Source organism: Hevea brasiliensis, chromosome 18 (assembly GCF_030052815.1).
Source record: "Hevea brasiliensis isolate MT/VB/25A 57/8 chromosome 18, ASM3005281v1, whole genome shotgun sequence".
Lineage (NCBI taxonomy): Eukaryota > Viridiplantae > Streptophyta > Magnoliopsida > Malpighiales > Euphorbiaceae > Hevea > Hevea brasiliensis.
The window spans coordinates 34785436-34803557 of record NC_079510.1 but is presented as its reverse complement, the minus strand read 5'-3'; the positions used below and the strand labels follow the sequence as shown (position 1 = coordinate 34803557).

The window sequence follows — 18122 nt, the reverse complement described above, 5'->3', positions numbered from 1 at the left end:
TAGGGATGACAATGGGTAGGATACCAGCGAAAATTATCATACTTGAATTTGATTAACATTTTTAAAACTCAAAACTGTCTCAAATCTGATTAAAATTTATTTTCAATTACTCAAATTTGTCCCAAACCTGATTATTATTACTCAATAATATGCAAACCTGTTTCACGTTATATATTTTAATTAATAATCTATATAAATTTTTTTAATAATTTATATTTTAAAATTAATAATTTCATAAAATAATTAAATTTTATTTTATTTAAAATAAATATATAAATATTATTATAAAAATATATATTTTACAACTAATTAAATATTTATATAAATGGATTCGGTAACATATACCCAACATATAAAACTCGAACCTAGGAGAAGTGAGTAGGATGACATGAGTTCACGATGAATGAGATAGACTTACTTGGGTTAGGATCACTTGTTATTAAAAGGTTAGAATAAACTAATTAGGTAGCTAGCCCTCACCCTTGTTATGGATGGTAAAAGTTTCCGAACCTGAATCGACCCGCCCCGAACTCGAACCAACCCTGCCTCGACTTAGATTTGTGTGGGGTAAGGACGGGAAGATATTCTCTCTGCCCCAAAACCCCATAATCTGCTATGCACAGTAATATATTATTATTTTTTATTAAAAAATTATTTTTATATATTTAAATATTTAAATATTATAATTTTAATAAAATATATAAATATATTATTAAAATAATATATAAAACTTGTATTTCTAATTATATTTTATTTTTTAATAAATAAATTTATATTATATACTAATAAATTAAAATAAAATTAAAAAAAAAAAAATTCCTACGGGAAACCTGCCTCGCCTCGGACCCTAGCGGGGAAGTCTCTGTCCCGACCCTAAACACTTATGGGGTGGGGACGAGAGGAGCGATCTCCGCCTTTGACTCGCCCCAATGCCATACCTAACCCTCATAAGCCCTTTGAATTTCTTATAATCTTTGAATGTGGGACTACTTATACTCTCCCACAAATTGCAACCATTTTAGTTGACACTTAATCTTAAAATCCTCACCATTATAACTTGAACTTTGATGCAGCGGTAATATCGAGAATCTTGACACTTGAATTGAATCAGACTAGACCTACTTTGATATCATATCATAAACTTGAATTGCACAAGCAAAGGCGAGTGAGTGGACTAAGACAAGAGTCCATGACCAGTGAGATGGGCTTACTCGAGTTATCACTAACCATTGTTAAAAGGTTAAAACTAACTAATTGGGTAGCTAGCCCTCACTCTTATAAGCCTTTTGAATCCTTGTAATATTTCAATGTGAGACTCTTGACATCTTGTTAAGGGGAGAAAAAAAAAATCCTATAATTAAGAGAACATGATCCCAATATTAAAAAGAGAAATTCATAAATATTTTTAGTGGACACAAATATAAAGAGATAAATCTAAATTTATTATAAATGGATATAAATTTGAGAATTTTTTAAAAAAATAATAAAAGAAAACAAAATAAATAAAGAAGATCATTCAAAGTGGCCACTAATGAAAAATTTATTGGTGGCCACCTAAAGAAAATATCTGAAGGAGAAGTAAAAAAAGGAGAGGAGGAGAGAAATTTACAATTAAAAAAAGTAATATCCAGTAAAAAAAAAGTGTTTTTAATACCGACAAAGATTTTATTTATGTGAATATTTGAAAAACTAATTAAATTGATTATTAAGTTGAAAATTACATCTGTAGTAAAATAAATAAATAAATAAAAACTCAACCAATTGATCAAAATTGATTAAATTAAGAGGTAGACTGCTTTTAGGGGCTAGATTGAGAACTGGTGGAAGCAGGAATGGACATGAGGAGATTAGAGAATTACATTTGCAAGGCACTTGTCCCAATAAAAAAGAAAAGAAAAAGAGGATATTATTCTCAACGTAGAGACATGGCCAAGCTTTCAAAGCCTCCTAATCTATTTGCCCTGCCATCAAGCTTGAAAGATACTGTGTGCATGGCCTAGCAGATGGCACATCCCTCAATAACTCTTGGACTGCGTTTGGTGAGGGAGATCCAATGCCAATGGAGTTCTTTTCTTTCCTTTTGGAAAACTAAGTAAAAAAAAAAAAATTATTCCCATTTTTTTTTTATTGCTAGAATTTATGCCTTCTTGGATTCAAAATTCTTTACTTTCTGATAAATATATTTTCTAGGAAATATAGTGGTAAAAAAATTATTTTTTAAGAAGTATGATATAAATGTGTTAATATATAAATTAATTCTTTAGAAATTAGTATGCTTTTAAATTTTAAAAGACAATAAAATCAATAAAATATAATAAATTAAAAGATAAATTAGTAAATTCATTACACTTAATTAGAAAATTATAATCTATCAAATTTTACCTAAGTAAGTTATTTCATTTGCATAAGAAAAGTAAAGTGCTCAATTTTTCAAGAAATTAATTTGATAACGCAAATCTAATAAGACTATTTTCTATATTTCCTATGAAATTTTACTTCCTTATTCAATCAAACAAAGCTTTACTTAAGTGGCTGATGTTATAACATGAGCTTAAAAATACTATAAGATTATTTTCAATATTAAATTTTTGATAAAAAAATTTAGCCCAATGATTGAAAATGAGAGCTCTCTTTCGATTTCACTAAAGAGTATTTTGTAAGTATCAAATTAATGTGGGACTTAATGTTTCAATATGTAAAAACTATAAAAAATACTCATGAATGTAAGGGGAAAAAATAATTATGTGATTATTCTTCAACATTTTTTATTATATATCCTCCTACAAGTTTCTTTAGCAGAGTTCCCATTAATAATAATAATAATAATAATAATAATAATAATAATAATAATAATAATAATAATAATAATTGATATAATGCAATTCTTATCATGTCATAATTAATTATTAAGTCCTAAAGTGAAATGACGATGAAGAAGAAATAAAATATAATAAAAAAATAAAAAGTAATATTAGTGATTCATATTGTGATTAGGCAGCGTGACTAAAACGTTTGGTAAATAAAAGAAGCAAAATCCTTCTTTTCATTAAAAAGAAAATTCAGAGGAAAAAGAAATCCATAGCCAAGGAAAGAGCAGTAGAAGCAAAGGAACAGTCAAGAACATCCTTTGCATTTTCAGTATCAAATAAAGCAGAGGAAAAAAAAACTGAGAATAAATTAAAGTTAATTTGAAGGGGTCATCACTCATCATCAAAGGGTGTTTAAAGACCTTAATTCAACTATGTAAACAAATTGGTAAATAATAAATTATCTATGTTTTCTATATTTCGTCCTCATAACAGTGGTATGCATGGACTCTCAAATTAGATTGAAAAATCATATCAAATTGATTACAATTGTATTAAATTGAATTTATTTTATTATTTTAATTTGATTTTAATTTTTTAATTTGTTGGAATGTTTGGTTCTGATGCATGTGATAATTTAAAAATTCATTTAAGGCGACAAAATTATGAAACACTGCATACTCTAATTAAACTCCAAAGCTAAAGCTGATATGCTTTAGTTCTTTTGAAGAGAGGTTTCATATAATAGTAAGAATATGAAAGTAGTATGTATATTTCAAGCTTCATTGCTATTGGTATTATTTTTTCGATTTAATTCTGAAGTGTAATATTTTACGCTAAAAGATGATTAGTCAATTAGAAAAACTCAATCAGTATTTCTATTAAATTAATAATTCAGGTCTGAATTCTCTCAAATGACTTTAAATAGAGAGATTCTTTTCACTTAAACTTTTAAATATAAAATGAAATTACACTAAAAAAATAATAATTTTGATTGAGAGGCTAATATCATCTTTTATGCAAGCTTTGTTTTCCGGAAATTGAAAAAGGTTATCACTAATTATGATGTAAAAGAAGAAAGGAAAAGTGACAAACTAGAACATGGGGCCTCCTTCTCAAGTGGGTATATAATAATGAGGAGCTTAAATCTTCACATTTGAGCATCGTCTCGTTCTTCTTTAAGCTTCATCAACTGTGGAAAAAAGAAACCAACAATGTGTAAGAATTGGGTTGTTTTTGCTTTCATCTTTCTAGTTCTCCTTAGCGGCTTCTCTTCAGCTTCAGCCACACCTCCTGCCAGTAAGTATAAGCTCACTTTTAACTATTTTCTTTCTTTTTCTTGGCATTTTTTGCTCACTTCTCTGTTTCTATTCACATATTTTGTTTCCACTCTGTGTTGCATTTTAATATATGTGCAGAAATCGTAAGTGGGGTCGTCTCCAATATCGTCTCTGCACTTGTTAAGTGGCTCTGGTCACTCAAATCCAACACTAAAACAGGTACACTTAGGACATCATTTGAACCCTCATTTTGCTATTCAATCCCGTTTTTGAGATTCTTTATATGTAATGGTGTTTGTGGGTGTCGATATTTCAGCCGTCTCTAGCCGTTCGATGGTGAAATTTGAAGGTGGATATACAGTGGAGACAGTGTTTGATGGAAGTAAGCTTGGGATTGAGCCATATTCTGTTGAGTTATCTCCAACTGGAGAGCTATTGGTTTTGGATTCAGAAAATAGTAACATTTACAAGATCTCAACACCATTATCTAGATGTAAGTTGATTTTTGCCGTAGTTGCTTTCAAGTCGATTTTTGCCATAGTTGCTTTCAGAAATGTTCTTGATTGTACTTTGGTGAAAATGTATACAGTAAAAACTCAAGGTACTTAGCTTCATGATTGGGATTTCTTTCACTGATTCCTTTTCTTTTTAAACAGTTCCTGATTCCAAATTTATGATCGAAAGGAGAGAAATAAAGAAAATTCCAAATGTTTTTAATATGCTTTTGTTAGCCACAAGTCTCCACTTTTTAAGTCCAGCAGACATTTTAGTTTTGTTTCTGACTAACCAATTCCATCTTTTTGGAGATCTGCACCCTTTTGCTTTTGACTGAGAAGCCTTGCTAATCACTCATAGTCCTTTATCTTCTTTTATGCATAATCCTTATCTTTGCTTTTGTGTACTTCAAGATTAGTACGTAATTCAAGTTTCTTCAAGAAGCTTAAAGCTGTAATTAGTTTCAACAATGAGAACCCGATAACACTTTTTGCTTTTCAAGGTTAATTATTATTTGTTCAATTTTCAAAAAGAATAAGTCAGATTCTTTTTATTTTCCTCAGAGAATTGATAACTATTCAGAGGCTCAGATTCTTTTTATTTTCCTCAGAGAATTGATAACTATTCAGAGGCTCAGATTCTTCCTCTTTGTTCTTCTTTTGCTTATCTATTGCATTTTCTTGGAGGAGCTCAATCAAATTATGTGGTGGTGTTAGAGGTAGAGCCTATCATTCTTCTATTATTTACTGAAATGACTTGATGAAATGCAGATAGCAGGCCCAAGCTGATTGCTGGATCCTCTGAAGGGTACTCGGGACATGTAGATGGGAGGCTAAGAGAAGCAAGAATGAATCACCCAAAAGGTCTTACGGTGGATGACCGAGGAAACATATATATAGCGGACACAATGAACATGGCTATCAGAAAGATAAGTGATGGAGGTATCTTCATGGATCTGAGTACATGAGAAACAACAAATGTCTCCCTCTAGTATCTGCTTTCTATATGTTATAGAAACCTTTTGATTTCATAGATTTTGGTTTTGGAAATTTATTTCTATTCTGACAATGTAATCTATCATTATGCAGCTGTTACAACTATTGCAGGCGGAAAATGGGCTCGTGGAGGTGGTCATGTCGATGTTGATGCAAAGTTTTCAAATGATTTTGATGTGGTTTATATTGGAAGTAGCTGCTCTCTTTTGGTTATAGATAGAGGAAACCAGGCAATTCGAGAGATTCAACTCCATGATGAAGATTGTAACTATCAATATGATGGTAGTTTCCATTTAGGTATAACTAAATTTGTCTTAATTGCATCCATAATTTATGTTTTGTTTCCTATGATCATGGAAATCTATATAACATGTTTCTGTCATTGCAGGGATAGTAGTGCTTGCTGCTGCTGCATTCTTTGGCTACATGCTAGCATTGCTGCAACGTAGGGTACAATCATTGTTTTCTTCCAATGATGTAAGTAAATCTTTCTTATCTAGTCATTTGATAATAAATATTTCTTCTATCATAGTTACATTCTCAGTATCTTTTCACAATGTGATCAAGAGAGTTTCAAATGCCTTATCTTTTTCTTTCATAGGATTCAAGAAATTATATAAAGAAAGGAACACCAATGGCACCATACCAAAGGCCACCTAAATCAGTCAGGCCCCCTTTGATTCCAAATGAAGGTGAACTTGAAAAACCAGATGAGGGCTTTTTTGGTTCGCTCGGGAGGCTTGTCCTCAACACTGGATCAACTGTAGGTGAAATTTTTGGGGGATTATTTTCAGGCTTCAGAAGGAAGCCCCTTCGCTACCAGTTTGAACAGCAGTACCAGCAACATCTCCAACATTCAAATGCATGGCCAATGCAAGAAAGTTTTGTGATTCCAGATGAAGATGAGCCACCATCAATTGAAACCAGGACTCCTACACCAAAGAGAACCTATCCATTTATGACCAAGGACCTGGAGAAGCACCACCAATTCAAGCAAAACCGTAGTTACCATGGTGCTTGGGATGATGATTATCACCAACAGAAACAGCAACAACAGCAACAGCAAATGCAAATGCAAATGCAGATGCAGCGCCACCACCAGCAACAACAGCAGCAGCAGCAGCAGCATCATAGGCATTATACATCCAACCCGAAAACATACTACGAAAAGAGCTGTGATGCAAACGAGATTGTGTTTGGGGCTGTTCAAGAACAGGCTGGTCGGCGTGAAGCTGTGGTTATAAAGGCTGTTGACTATGGAGATCCTAGGTACAGTCACCATAATATTCGACCTCGATTCAACTATGTTGGTTATTCTCATGGGTATTAATCATCTATTATATATATTACTAGAGGGGAAAACAAAAGAATATTTTCAACTTCCGTGTGCCTTAAGATGAGTATGGAAAAATATGTCTTTTACTGTTTTTCTATATTTTTATTTGTTTATTAATATTTTTTAATCTCTTCCTTTTTACTTTCATTTTTTGGTGGAAATGTTAGTACTGTTTTAAAAAGTTTGCTTGTAGCGATCAAATATGTAACATATCTTATACAATATGAAGAGAATCAAATGGCTAGCTGTTGATGTTATATAGCTTCTATGGATGCTTTTTGTTCTTAAACTGAGAATTAGAGCATGGGAGTTCAAGTTCAGCAACAACTCAGATAAAAGCAAATCCACTTTCTTAAAATACAAATTGTGAACAAGGAATTGCACATCTCCTTCAACTTATTCAAGGTGAGAACAAAAATCAAAATGCTGATTTCTGTCAAGGAAGTGACTCGCCTCAGCTGTGAGATGTGACCTTTGTGGTGTTTGTGCATATTGAACTATGTTTGATGAAACTAGATAAGCAAAAATTTGTAGTCTTGAATTGGGATGATCTTTGATGGAATGCAGAACTGAAAGATGATGATGAGATGTGTTCATCAACAGCCCTGAGAAATTGCAATAATTAATATGGATTAGCTTTCCAAGTTCCAACTTGAGGTATTCCTTTCCAGGAGTTAAATTACTGAAAAGCAGTGTACAGAATTGCCAACTCTATCTGTGGATTATATAGCCTGCCAGAATCAAGGCTGAAGTGTACCAAGCTCATCTACCATCTTCTTCACACAATGTTTTATTGACCTGTTAATATCAGAAGAAATCTTTTCAGCCCATCTATGGATTATTGGATCCTTGTGCCGGGAGTGGCACAACCACCTAGGAAGTTGTATCTTTGCAGTTTGGATCAAATTCAGAATAAAACAGGTGCTTTTGAAAGTTAATTTTTATTTTTCAGATAAATGTGAGAAATCTTGAAGTATTTTTAAATGGACACAAAACATCAAATCAGCTGGAATAGCTCAGTTGGTTAGAGCGTGTGGCTGTTAACCACAAGGTCGGAGGTTCAAGCCCTCCTTCTAGCGTTTTTGTCCTCTTGAAGATATAAATATATTTTGAAACAATACATAAATATATTTTCAGAAAATTTTAAGATTTTTTTTAATTAATAATTTGATTGATTGAAAAATAATATTAAAATTTATATTTTTTTTACTGTGATTTAAATTTTTAATATTCTAACTAGACTATTATTTGTTTTTAATAAGATTTTATTTCATAATAAATTAATGTGATTATAATATGTATTTTATTTTTTAGTTTGTGTATATTAAATCAACAATACTTCAGAAAAACTATGATAGCACTGGTAATTAAATAATTAGTAGTTATAAAATAATTAGTAAAAAAATAAATTCATACTTATTTTTATGAAATTTTATTTATAATTAATTTAATTTGTGAAAATGAGATGTGAATGGCACTCATTGACTAAGATTTTCTACTTCTAGCATTTATTGAATAGAACAAAGAATAAATATAGGGGCTGTAACAAAACTGTAATTGAATTTAAAGACGTTAAACAAAATTCTTTTAATTTTCAAATTTTATATGATAAAATTCTTTTGATTTCTAGTAGTTAGTTCATACAATTAAGAGTGATGATAACATAGACAATTCTCGCTCTTTTATGTGATCATGACAAAATGAGTTGTAATTTTCTTTACAAATCATCACGAAGGAATAATGAAACATTAGATATTTAATAACCTTAATTCTAAAATAAAAATTTTTATATTTTTATATATAGTATTTAAATATTATCTACCTAATTTATAATTTTGTAATACTTTCATTTATATATTTTTTTAATTTTATTTCTAAATATATTTTTATAAACTATTTAATAGTCCAATTTTAATTTAATTTAAATGATTAGTTTTAAATATTAATATTAAATCAATTAACCATATTTATTATTTCATTATTGTTGACCTTAGTTTTAAGATTTGATTAATTGTTGTTAATTATTATTATTTATTGTAATTTCCTTTATTATTTAACTATACATATATTTGTATTTTAGGGTCCAATTGAAAAGAATTTTGGATCTATTTGATTTTACCCAAAAAGTTTAAGGACTAAAAGGGTAATTAAAAGTTAAAAAAAAAACAAAAAAAACCCAAAATTTTTGTGCAGCACCTACCCCCTCCCTCCCCCCCCCCCCCCAAACAATCTCTCCCATCCTTCCTCTCTTTCCCCCACCATGTCTGGACGATGACGGCCAGCCACTAAACGACAAAAGAGTGTAGCACCGGCGAGAGAAAACGTGAGGGAGAGGGAGATGCTGTGGGAGCTTCAAATGGCCACCTAAGCCATTTTTAGTGACCAAGGATGGCGAGGTTGGTGTCGTTTAACTCCTCTCACCCCCTCTCTCTCTTTTCCAACCAGTAGGGGCTCTTGTGGTTACCGGAATCACACAAAACGAAGGGAGGGAGGACATGGGTTTGGTAGCATCTTCCTGGATATTTTCCCGATGATTCGACCGTCGGATCGGCGATCCAATACTACCGATGAACTCAAAGTGGCGAAACCTTCGAGGTGGGATCAACCCTGATCCGATAGGATACCGTTTGAAAAGGGCGATCATCGGATTATCTAGATCACTTGGTGAGATTTTTGACCCTTTTCGATGCCTGTAAATTAAATATAATTATATGATAATTATTAATAATTTATGAGCTTCGTTTAGGTGTGATCGGATTGGTTATAGCTCACTGGCACTTAGGACCGAGTTTTGGACGGCGGGCTATCCCTAAAAGGGATCATGTTTATAGTTGTTCCTAGCATTTTCAGACGTTCTGGATGTATTCTAGATAGCAAAATTTGCAAAGGTAGTCCCTAACTAAAATTGTGTAGCTTGTCCCTTGTTTAAACTAGCCGGTTAAATTTGTAAAATATTCCTGGCTTAGAAAAATTTAGTAAAATTACTGTAATTAATACAAGGACGATGTGGAGGACCTCTAAGAATATTTTTATAATTTTTAAAGTGCTAAAAATAATTATTTGGACTGTAAAGGAGTTAGGGACCTGAATTAGAGTTTGAGAGATTGGACCTAGATTAAGATCTTTGTAGGTCTCAAATGGGCATTATAATTATCGTTGTGGGCCTGAGGCCCTATTTATTGTGGTTGTTCTATTTTTCTTGGAGGGAGGTTAGATCCAGTTATAGGGGAGACTCTACTGAAATTTCAGCACGACCTTAGGAATTATTCTTGCTTTTTTAATTAAATTAATTAGTTAATTCTGTTAGTAAATTTAGTAAAGGTCAATGCGTTTGTCTAGATAATCGGTGCCGGCCAGCCTTTCTTCTCCTTTCAGCCGGACTAGCTGCAATCGGGTCAACTAGTCTGTGAGTTGAATATTGATTATTTTTATAATTTCAATATTAATTATATATTTGGCATGCTCATGCATTCTATAAATAATTAATTATGCATATAAATAGTTAATATATTAGAGACACTTTTGGTTGCTGCATATTTAATTATTATTATTTGTTGTGATTGCCACCTTGAGGATAATTTAAAGCTCTGTGTGTGTGTGTTGGCACGAGTATGGTGTGGATATGGATACGGAAAGGATAGGTAGTCACGGCTGGAGTTTGACTCGCTGGGACTCGATCCTTATATATAGATAAGTTGGGGTGAGTACGGTTTTGTGTTTATCTCACTGACCTTCACACTTGGATTATTAAGAGAAAGTCTGGCTTGAGTTGACCTCACTGGCAGGTATTGAAGTTAAAAGAGTTGTATAGGGGATCAGCTCTCATATATATTTATTAATGTGATACACTGGGTGTGTGAGTAGCTCTGAATTAACTTCTCATGCGAATATTAGTTGAATTATTTGTTTTATGTGATGGATGTGCATTTCATAATAGATTGCGCTAGTTTTAGATAGTTGTAGAAATTGCATTTATAATTAATAACTAAACTATTTGAGTCGAACGCTCATTCTTGTTCAAATATTTTTCCCAAGTTGTAGAAGGAGCGAGTTTATTTTTCGAGTCTAACCTGTATTTTTTTCTATAGGTTGTGCTTCTTAATTTAATAGTTTTTATTTTGCCTATTTATTTGTTTATTTATTTATCTATTTGTTTAATTACTAGAACTCCACTGTGACATTAGTTTTGAATATATTGTATTATTTAATGAAAAATTTATGATGTGAGATGGTTTGTACTTGATGTGGATCAGAGCTGAGCTAGACTTCCCTAGTAGGAAATTTCTGATAGATATTGGGTTGAGTTGGCCCACGTAAATTTATACCATTTTATTCTATTTTAGTGTCCATGTTGGGCTTTAATTTTGGTCCTGGTTATGGGTTTGGGAATAGTGAGACTTACTATGGGCCTCAGAGGTTTTATGCTGGCCCAGGTCTTAGTACCAGTCTGACCCGTGGAATAGAGTCGTGACAAAGTTAGTCTCAGAGCTTAAGCTTTAGATTCATGGAAAAGTGTATACTTAAAGTTATCACAGGCAGAGTACAGGATCCTATTTCATCTTTTTCTGTAATTCCTTATTTTTAGATTATGTGTTATTCCTTGGGTAGTATAAGAGTGCTTCAGTTTAGTGTCTCAATTTTTATGGAGTGCATGGCGATGTGAATTAGAGTTAGCAAACATGTTGAGGTTTGCCATGGGGATGCGTACTCCAAGAAAAGCTGTGTTTCTATTAGTATGGGGCTAAGTGGCATGCCTATTTAGCACAAGGCATGAGTACATAAAGGTGAGATATGGCAATGTAGTTACCTTAGGTAGGGGTGAAGGTACCACTACTAGCAGTCGTCAATGGATAGCCCAGTCACAGTAAGTTTATGGGATCAGTGGGTTCAGGAGAGATAAGAGATTGGAAAGCCTAATCTATTGGGACGTAATACAGTAACTATGCAATGTTCTTGATGTTTATGTTGTAAGCTGCAGATTATAATATCGACATGGGATTATTGTGTAGAGTTGTGTGCGACATGGAATTATTGTGTAGAGTTGCGTGCGACATGGAATTATTGTGTAGAGTTGTGTACTTTCCCGCAGTATTCCATGATGAGAGTGTTTGCAGCTAACCTCTGGTTTGGTATAGATATGCTAGAATAGAGTTTAGTATCTGCAGAGGAGTTAGGAACTCCTAGTTACGGGTTTAAAACACTTGAGCTAGAATATCGAAGGTCACAGTTGGGCAGTAGCTAGAGTCAATGACTTGATTACCCTAGCATGAGCTAGAGTTAAATCAGGAGTTGCCATAAGACTAGAGATTTCAGTATGGTCACAAGGTGAGGTAATACCTACAGGGTGAGACCATCTACTCTTTGATATGGGGTCTTAGACAGTTTTAGCATTATGATGGACATTTTACCTAAAGTTTAGAGAGAATAATATCTCCCTTGTGTGGCAATAAGGAGCAAAGTATGACCTTACTCGCATAAAAGGAGATCGGATACTAAGAATGATGATCATAGCCTATGAAATGATGCCTTAAGGAGTTTGCAGAATGATAAGAGAGCAGATAACTGAAGGAGTGGAAGCATGAAAAACACTAGTTTAAATCATTGAAATTCAAAGTTTAAATCATTGAAATTCAAAATTTTTCATCTAAAGTCACATGCATCATGCAAGATTTATTTTTTAATCTATTTAATTTCAATGATAAATAGCATATTAAAACTCTTTTAATATATTTTTGGATCTACATTTGCCATTTAAGATTTTAAAATTAACAGATTAATTCATTAGAACCCTAGATTAGATCAAGAACAAGTGCACTAACCTTTTGATGTACTGCAGTATGTTTGGCACTTTTGGGATGCGTCTTAGGACACCAGATGTTGTCCCTCTAGCTTGTCCACACCAAGATCATCTATGGCAGCCCTTGAACAGCTTCTAAAGCTTTTTCTATGAATTAGAAAATCAAGTTTTGCCTTTTGAGAGATTACAGATGTAAACAGGACACTAGAAACAATTTCTAGTATTTTTAATTCAAGAGATTATTTGCTAATCTCTTTGAATTGATGAGAGATGAAGAAGAAGAGAAGGGAGAGGCAGCCAAGGGTGGTGGCACAAAGAGAATGAGCAACTTGTTATGTTTTTCTTTTTATAACAACACATTATATAGCTAAGTCACCACTTAAAACCCTTACCACATGTCATTTTTTGATTAACTCTAGGTTTAATTGACCCAATCACATTGTGCCAAGTGTCAAACCTATATTTAATCTTTACTTTGATCATCTTACATGATTAAAAGACATATGGCAAGCTTATGTGCAGTGTCGTGTGTCACCATCTCATGGTGCCACATGTCACTCTGTGAAATGACCAAAATACCATTGTGTCTTAATTTTGAGTTCTCAACCCAAAATAATTATTTCTCTTTTTCTAATCAATTTATATCAAATATAAATTAATTAATTAATCTCTATTAATTAATTTCTCATTAATTAAATTCATATTTAAACACTTTAAATATAAATTTAACTTATACTATATATCCAATAACCTAGATTTGGTTTCAAGCTATGCTAGGGACTTTACAATTTAATTACAAACAAAACCTATTTAATTAATCAATTAAACTCTTTAATTAATTAATTAAATCATATTTAATTTGATAATTACTTGTGTATGTGTGTGACTTACTAGGCTCATCACTAATTGGCAATGAGACATGATATCAACTCTTAATATCATCAGAACTCTTTCTTACCATAAATGATTTCTCTAAATCATTTTATACACCTCATAGACCATGGTTAATACCTAGCATAGTATGCCATGGCCACCCAATTAGTAATAAGGTTTACCTTAAATGAACCTATAATCATATGTTATCATGCACTAGAATCTCTTTATTACAAAATCCCAATTCGAGCTGGAGTCATGGTTTATGTCAAACCCCATTTGCTATGAATATTATGTTCTCTTTTAATGCCAGTTCTTGATTAAAAAGATTTTCTCATCAGAAACTCTTTTCTGATTAAATCTATCTATCCTAGCTAGGAACTTGAAACATCAAGAACAATTAAATGAACATAGGATTTTATCCCTATTTACTTAGAGAAATAGATTCCATCTTGATCAACACCTACCTCCATATATAACTAGTAGGAGCCAACACATGCCCATATACCCATACACAGTACAAGTATGAAAGCAGTATCAAACTCAAACCACCTATATACAAGATAACTATGCTATCTCAGGTCTAAAGATTATATGCACTGATATGATTTATGACAATACATTGACAAGAGTAAACTCCATGTGCTTGTCATAAATGTCACTGGTTTGACCTACTTATCATGTATAAGTGCCTTTCATGTTTGTTATATGGCATGAGACTCACCATTCCATCTTATTTATATCTCATATAAATAACTTGGGAAAAAAATATGAATACAATCTTACTGGATAAGTCATGTCCTTATTGTGAAATATCCTTGATTGTGAACCTATTTATGATACTTTGTGCTAGAAATACTGTCACTCATATTCTTAACAACTTAAGAATAGAATTTCTAACAAAATATCAATGGACCTTTTCTATTACACATAAATATATTATGTAAACAGAAAAGTGAAAATGCCTTCTATTAATAAAAACATATATAAGATACATAATAAATGATATGCTCTAGGGCATACTACTAACAATCTCCCACTAGCACTAGAGCCATTCATTACAATATCTGATACCCATCTTCTCAAGATGTCGGTCTATCTGAGTTTGTGACATAGGCTTAGTGAATGCATCAGCTGGATTTTCAGCTGATGCTATTTTCTGCATGGCTATATCGCCTCGTCCAACAATTTCTCTAATAATGTGGTAGCGCCTTTCTATGTGTTTGGATTTCTGGTGAGACCGGGGTTCCTTAGCCTGTATGATTGCTCCATTGTTGTCACAGTGAAGTGAAACTAATGACTCAATGGAAGGAACTACTGCAAGTTCTGTCACAAACTTCTTTATCCAAATAGTTTCCTTTGCAGCATCTGATGCAGCAATATACTCAGCCTCGATAGTGGAATCTGCGATTGTACTCTGTTTGGAACTCTTCCAACTGACTGTACCTCCATTACAAATGAACACATACCCAGAGGTAGACTTTCTATCATCGATATTTGATTGGAAATCAGAATCAGTATAACCATCCAATTGCAAGTCTCCACCTCCATATATCAAGAATAAATCCTTATTTCTTCTCAAGTACTTAAGGATATTCTTGACAGCTATCCAGTGTTCCAAACCTGGATTGGATTGATACCTGCTAGTCAAACTAACAGCATATGCGATATCCGACCCAGTACACAACATTGCATACATCAAACTTCCAATAGCCGAAGCATATGGAATCCTGGCCATTTTATCTCTTTCTTCAGGTGTCTTTGGAGACATCTCTTTAGAAAGGTGGATACCATGTCTCACTGGTAACAATCCTCTCTTGGAATTAAGCATGTTAAACCTCTTTAACACCTTTTCCAAGTATAGACTTTGAGATAAACCAATTATTATTTCGCTCTATCTCTATAGATGCGAATCCCAAGAATATAGGTTGCCTCTCCTAAGTCTTTCATGGAGAATGTATTTGACAACCATACATTTACAGTTGTCAACATACCTGTGTCATTACCCATCAACAAAATGTCATCCACATATAAGACAAGGAAAGTGACAGCACTATCACTAACTTTCTTATATACTCATCCTCATTTTTGATAAAACCAAATGACTTAATGGCTTCATCAGAATGGATGTTTCAACTCCTTGAAGCTTATTTCAACCCTTAAATGGATCGCTTTAGCTTGCATACCTTGGAACCATCTTGGGATTCAAAACCCCTAAGTTATTCCATGAAAATGTTTTCTTCAATGTTTTCTTCAATGGATACATTGAAGAAAAGCTGTTTTGACGTCCATCTGCCAAATCTCATAATCATAGTATGCAGCTATTGCTAATAGAATCCTAATTGATTTAAGCATGGGAACAAGTGAGAAAGTCTCCTCATAGTCGATTCCTTGCCTTTGGCGAAACCCTTTCGCTACTAGCTTTGCCTTATAGGTCTCTACCTTTCCATCAGAACTAATTTTCTTCTTGAAAACCCATTTGTTCCCTATAGGTACAATACCTTCAGGTGGGTCAACAAGATCCCAAACTTGATTCTTATACATGGAATCAATTTTGGATTTCATAACATCAATCCATTTTGAAGAGTCTATATCTGATATAGCTTCTTCATAGGTAAGTGGATTATCTCCATAATCTACTTCTTCATGAGTAGACAATTCTTGTTCTTCTTCATGAAAGAAACCATATCTCACTGGTGGGTGAGATACCCTGGTTGTTCTACGAGGAACAGCTGTAGATGTTTTATCAATAGGTGTAGGTTGACTAGATGGATCTATATCCATATGATCTGTTGGTTGGTCAAAATTCTCCAATTCTAACTCTATTTGTCTTCCTTTGCCTCCTTCTTGAACAAACTGTTATTCAAGAAATGTGGCTTCTCTACTTACCACAACCTTTTGTGATGTAGGCAAATAAAAATAATGTCCAAAACTATCTTTTGGATATCCAACAAATCGATCCTTTTCTGATATGGTTTCCAATTTATCAGTGTTCAGCTTTTTGATATAAGTTGGACAACCCCAAATCTTAACATGCTTAAGACTTGATTTTCTTCCATGCCATATCTCATAAGGTGTGGAAGATACTAATTTTGATGGAATCCTATTTAGAATATGCAAAGCTGATTCTAATGCAAATCCTCAAAAGGAGATTGGCATATCAGTATAGCTCATCATACTACGTATCATATCCAATAAAGTACGATTTCTCCTTTCAGATATACCATTCAACTGTGCTGTTCCTGGAGGAGTCAGCTGAAAAACAATGCCGTGCTCTCTCAAGTATTCATCAAATTCAGTACTCAAGTATTCACCTCCATGATCTGATCGAAGAGCTTTAATACTCTTTCCTGTTTAATTTTCTACTTCAGATTTAAATTCTTTGAACTTTTCAAAGGATTCATGTTTGTATTTCATCAAATACAAATACCCAAACCTTGATTTATCATCAGTAAAGGTAATAAAGTAATGAAAACCACCATTAGCCATTTCTTTAAATGGACCACATACATCACTATGTATTAGCTCTAAAATTTTTTAACTCTTAGCCCTTGTCCTACAAAGGGTGATCCAGTCATTTTGCCTTGAAGGCAAGATTCACAAGTTGGAGTAGGCTTAGAGCCTAATGAGGATAGAATTCCTATTTTTTCTAGTTTTGCAATCCTATCTTCTGCAACGTGACATAGCCTTAAGTGCCAAATAAATTTTGAACAGAGTTGATTTTCACCATGGCATTGCATTCATTTAGATCACTTGCATTCATTTTGTGTTTGTCATTATTATCCAAATAATAAAGACCATCATTCATATAACCCGAACTAACATATTTATTTCCAAAATAAATATTGCAAACATCATCTGTGAACTGAAATTCATAGCCATTTCTAGTCAAACTAGATATAGAAATGATGTTCTTAAAAGCATCAGGTACATATAAAATATTATCCAAACACATAACATGTCTAAACATGTAAAAATATTTAGATCCTATGGCTAAATCTTCAAAAGTTGAGCCATTGCCAATCCAGACTCTAACATCTTGAGAACACAAGCTATAACTATTTGCTAGTTCTTGCATATCATAAGAAATATGAGAACTAGCACCAATATCTAAAACCCAAGCTGTAGATGAACTATGAGTATCATCAGAATCTAAATAACAAGATATGGACATACCTTCTGAAGGCGTATCCTTCTTGCCCTTCAGAGAAGCAAGATACTCTGGGCAGTTCATTTTCCAGTGCCCATCCTGCTGGCAGTGGAAACACTTTCCTTTGCCTCCATCAGCCTTAGTCTTCCCTTTCTATTTGGCTATTTTCTTGGAAGGACCAGGAATCTGAGGTTTCTTTTTCTTATTGCCCTTCTTCTTGTTGGACTTTTCAGTAGAAGAAGATGTAATCAAAGCTATTTTTTTTCCTTTATTGGCCGGCATATTCTTTTGGGTAATAACCAGCATGTTGAGTAAACCAGCCAAGGTACATTCCTACTTAGTCATATAGAAATTTGTTACAAAATTTCCAAAAGACTCAGGAAGGGACT

General features: G+C 33.0%; 1 protein-coding gene and 1 non-coding gene across 2 annotated transcripts; both read left to right on the top strand.

Moving 5' to 3' along the window:
- The first annotated feature begins 3871 nt into the window (after positions 1-3871).
- On the top strand, positions 3872-7170 carry LOC110666017 (uncharacterized). Its single transcript, XM_021826355.2, has 7 exons — positions 3872-4106; positions 4226-4306; positions 4404-4580; positions 5353-5523; positions 5671-5874; positions 5966-6054; positions 6179-7170. The coding sequence occupies exons 1-7, from the start codon at positions 4022-4024 to the stop codon at positions 6905-6907; spliced, it is 1536 nt and encodes a 511-aa protein (XP_021682047.2). The 5' UTR covers positions 3872-4021; the 3' UTR covers positions 6908-7170.
- Positions 7171-7918: 748 nt separating this feature from the next.
- Positions 7919-7992, top strand: TRNAN-GUU (transfer RNA asparagine (anticodon GUU)). The gene has a single exon. It is a non-coding gene; the product is annotated as a tRNA-Asn (tRNA).
- Positions 7993-18122: the final 10130 nt, after the last annotated feature.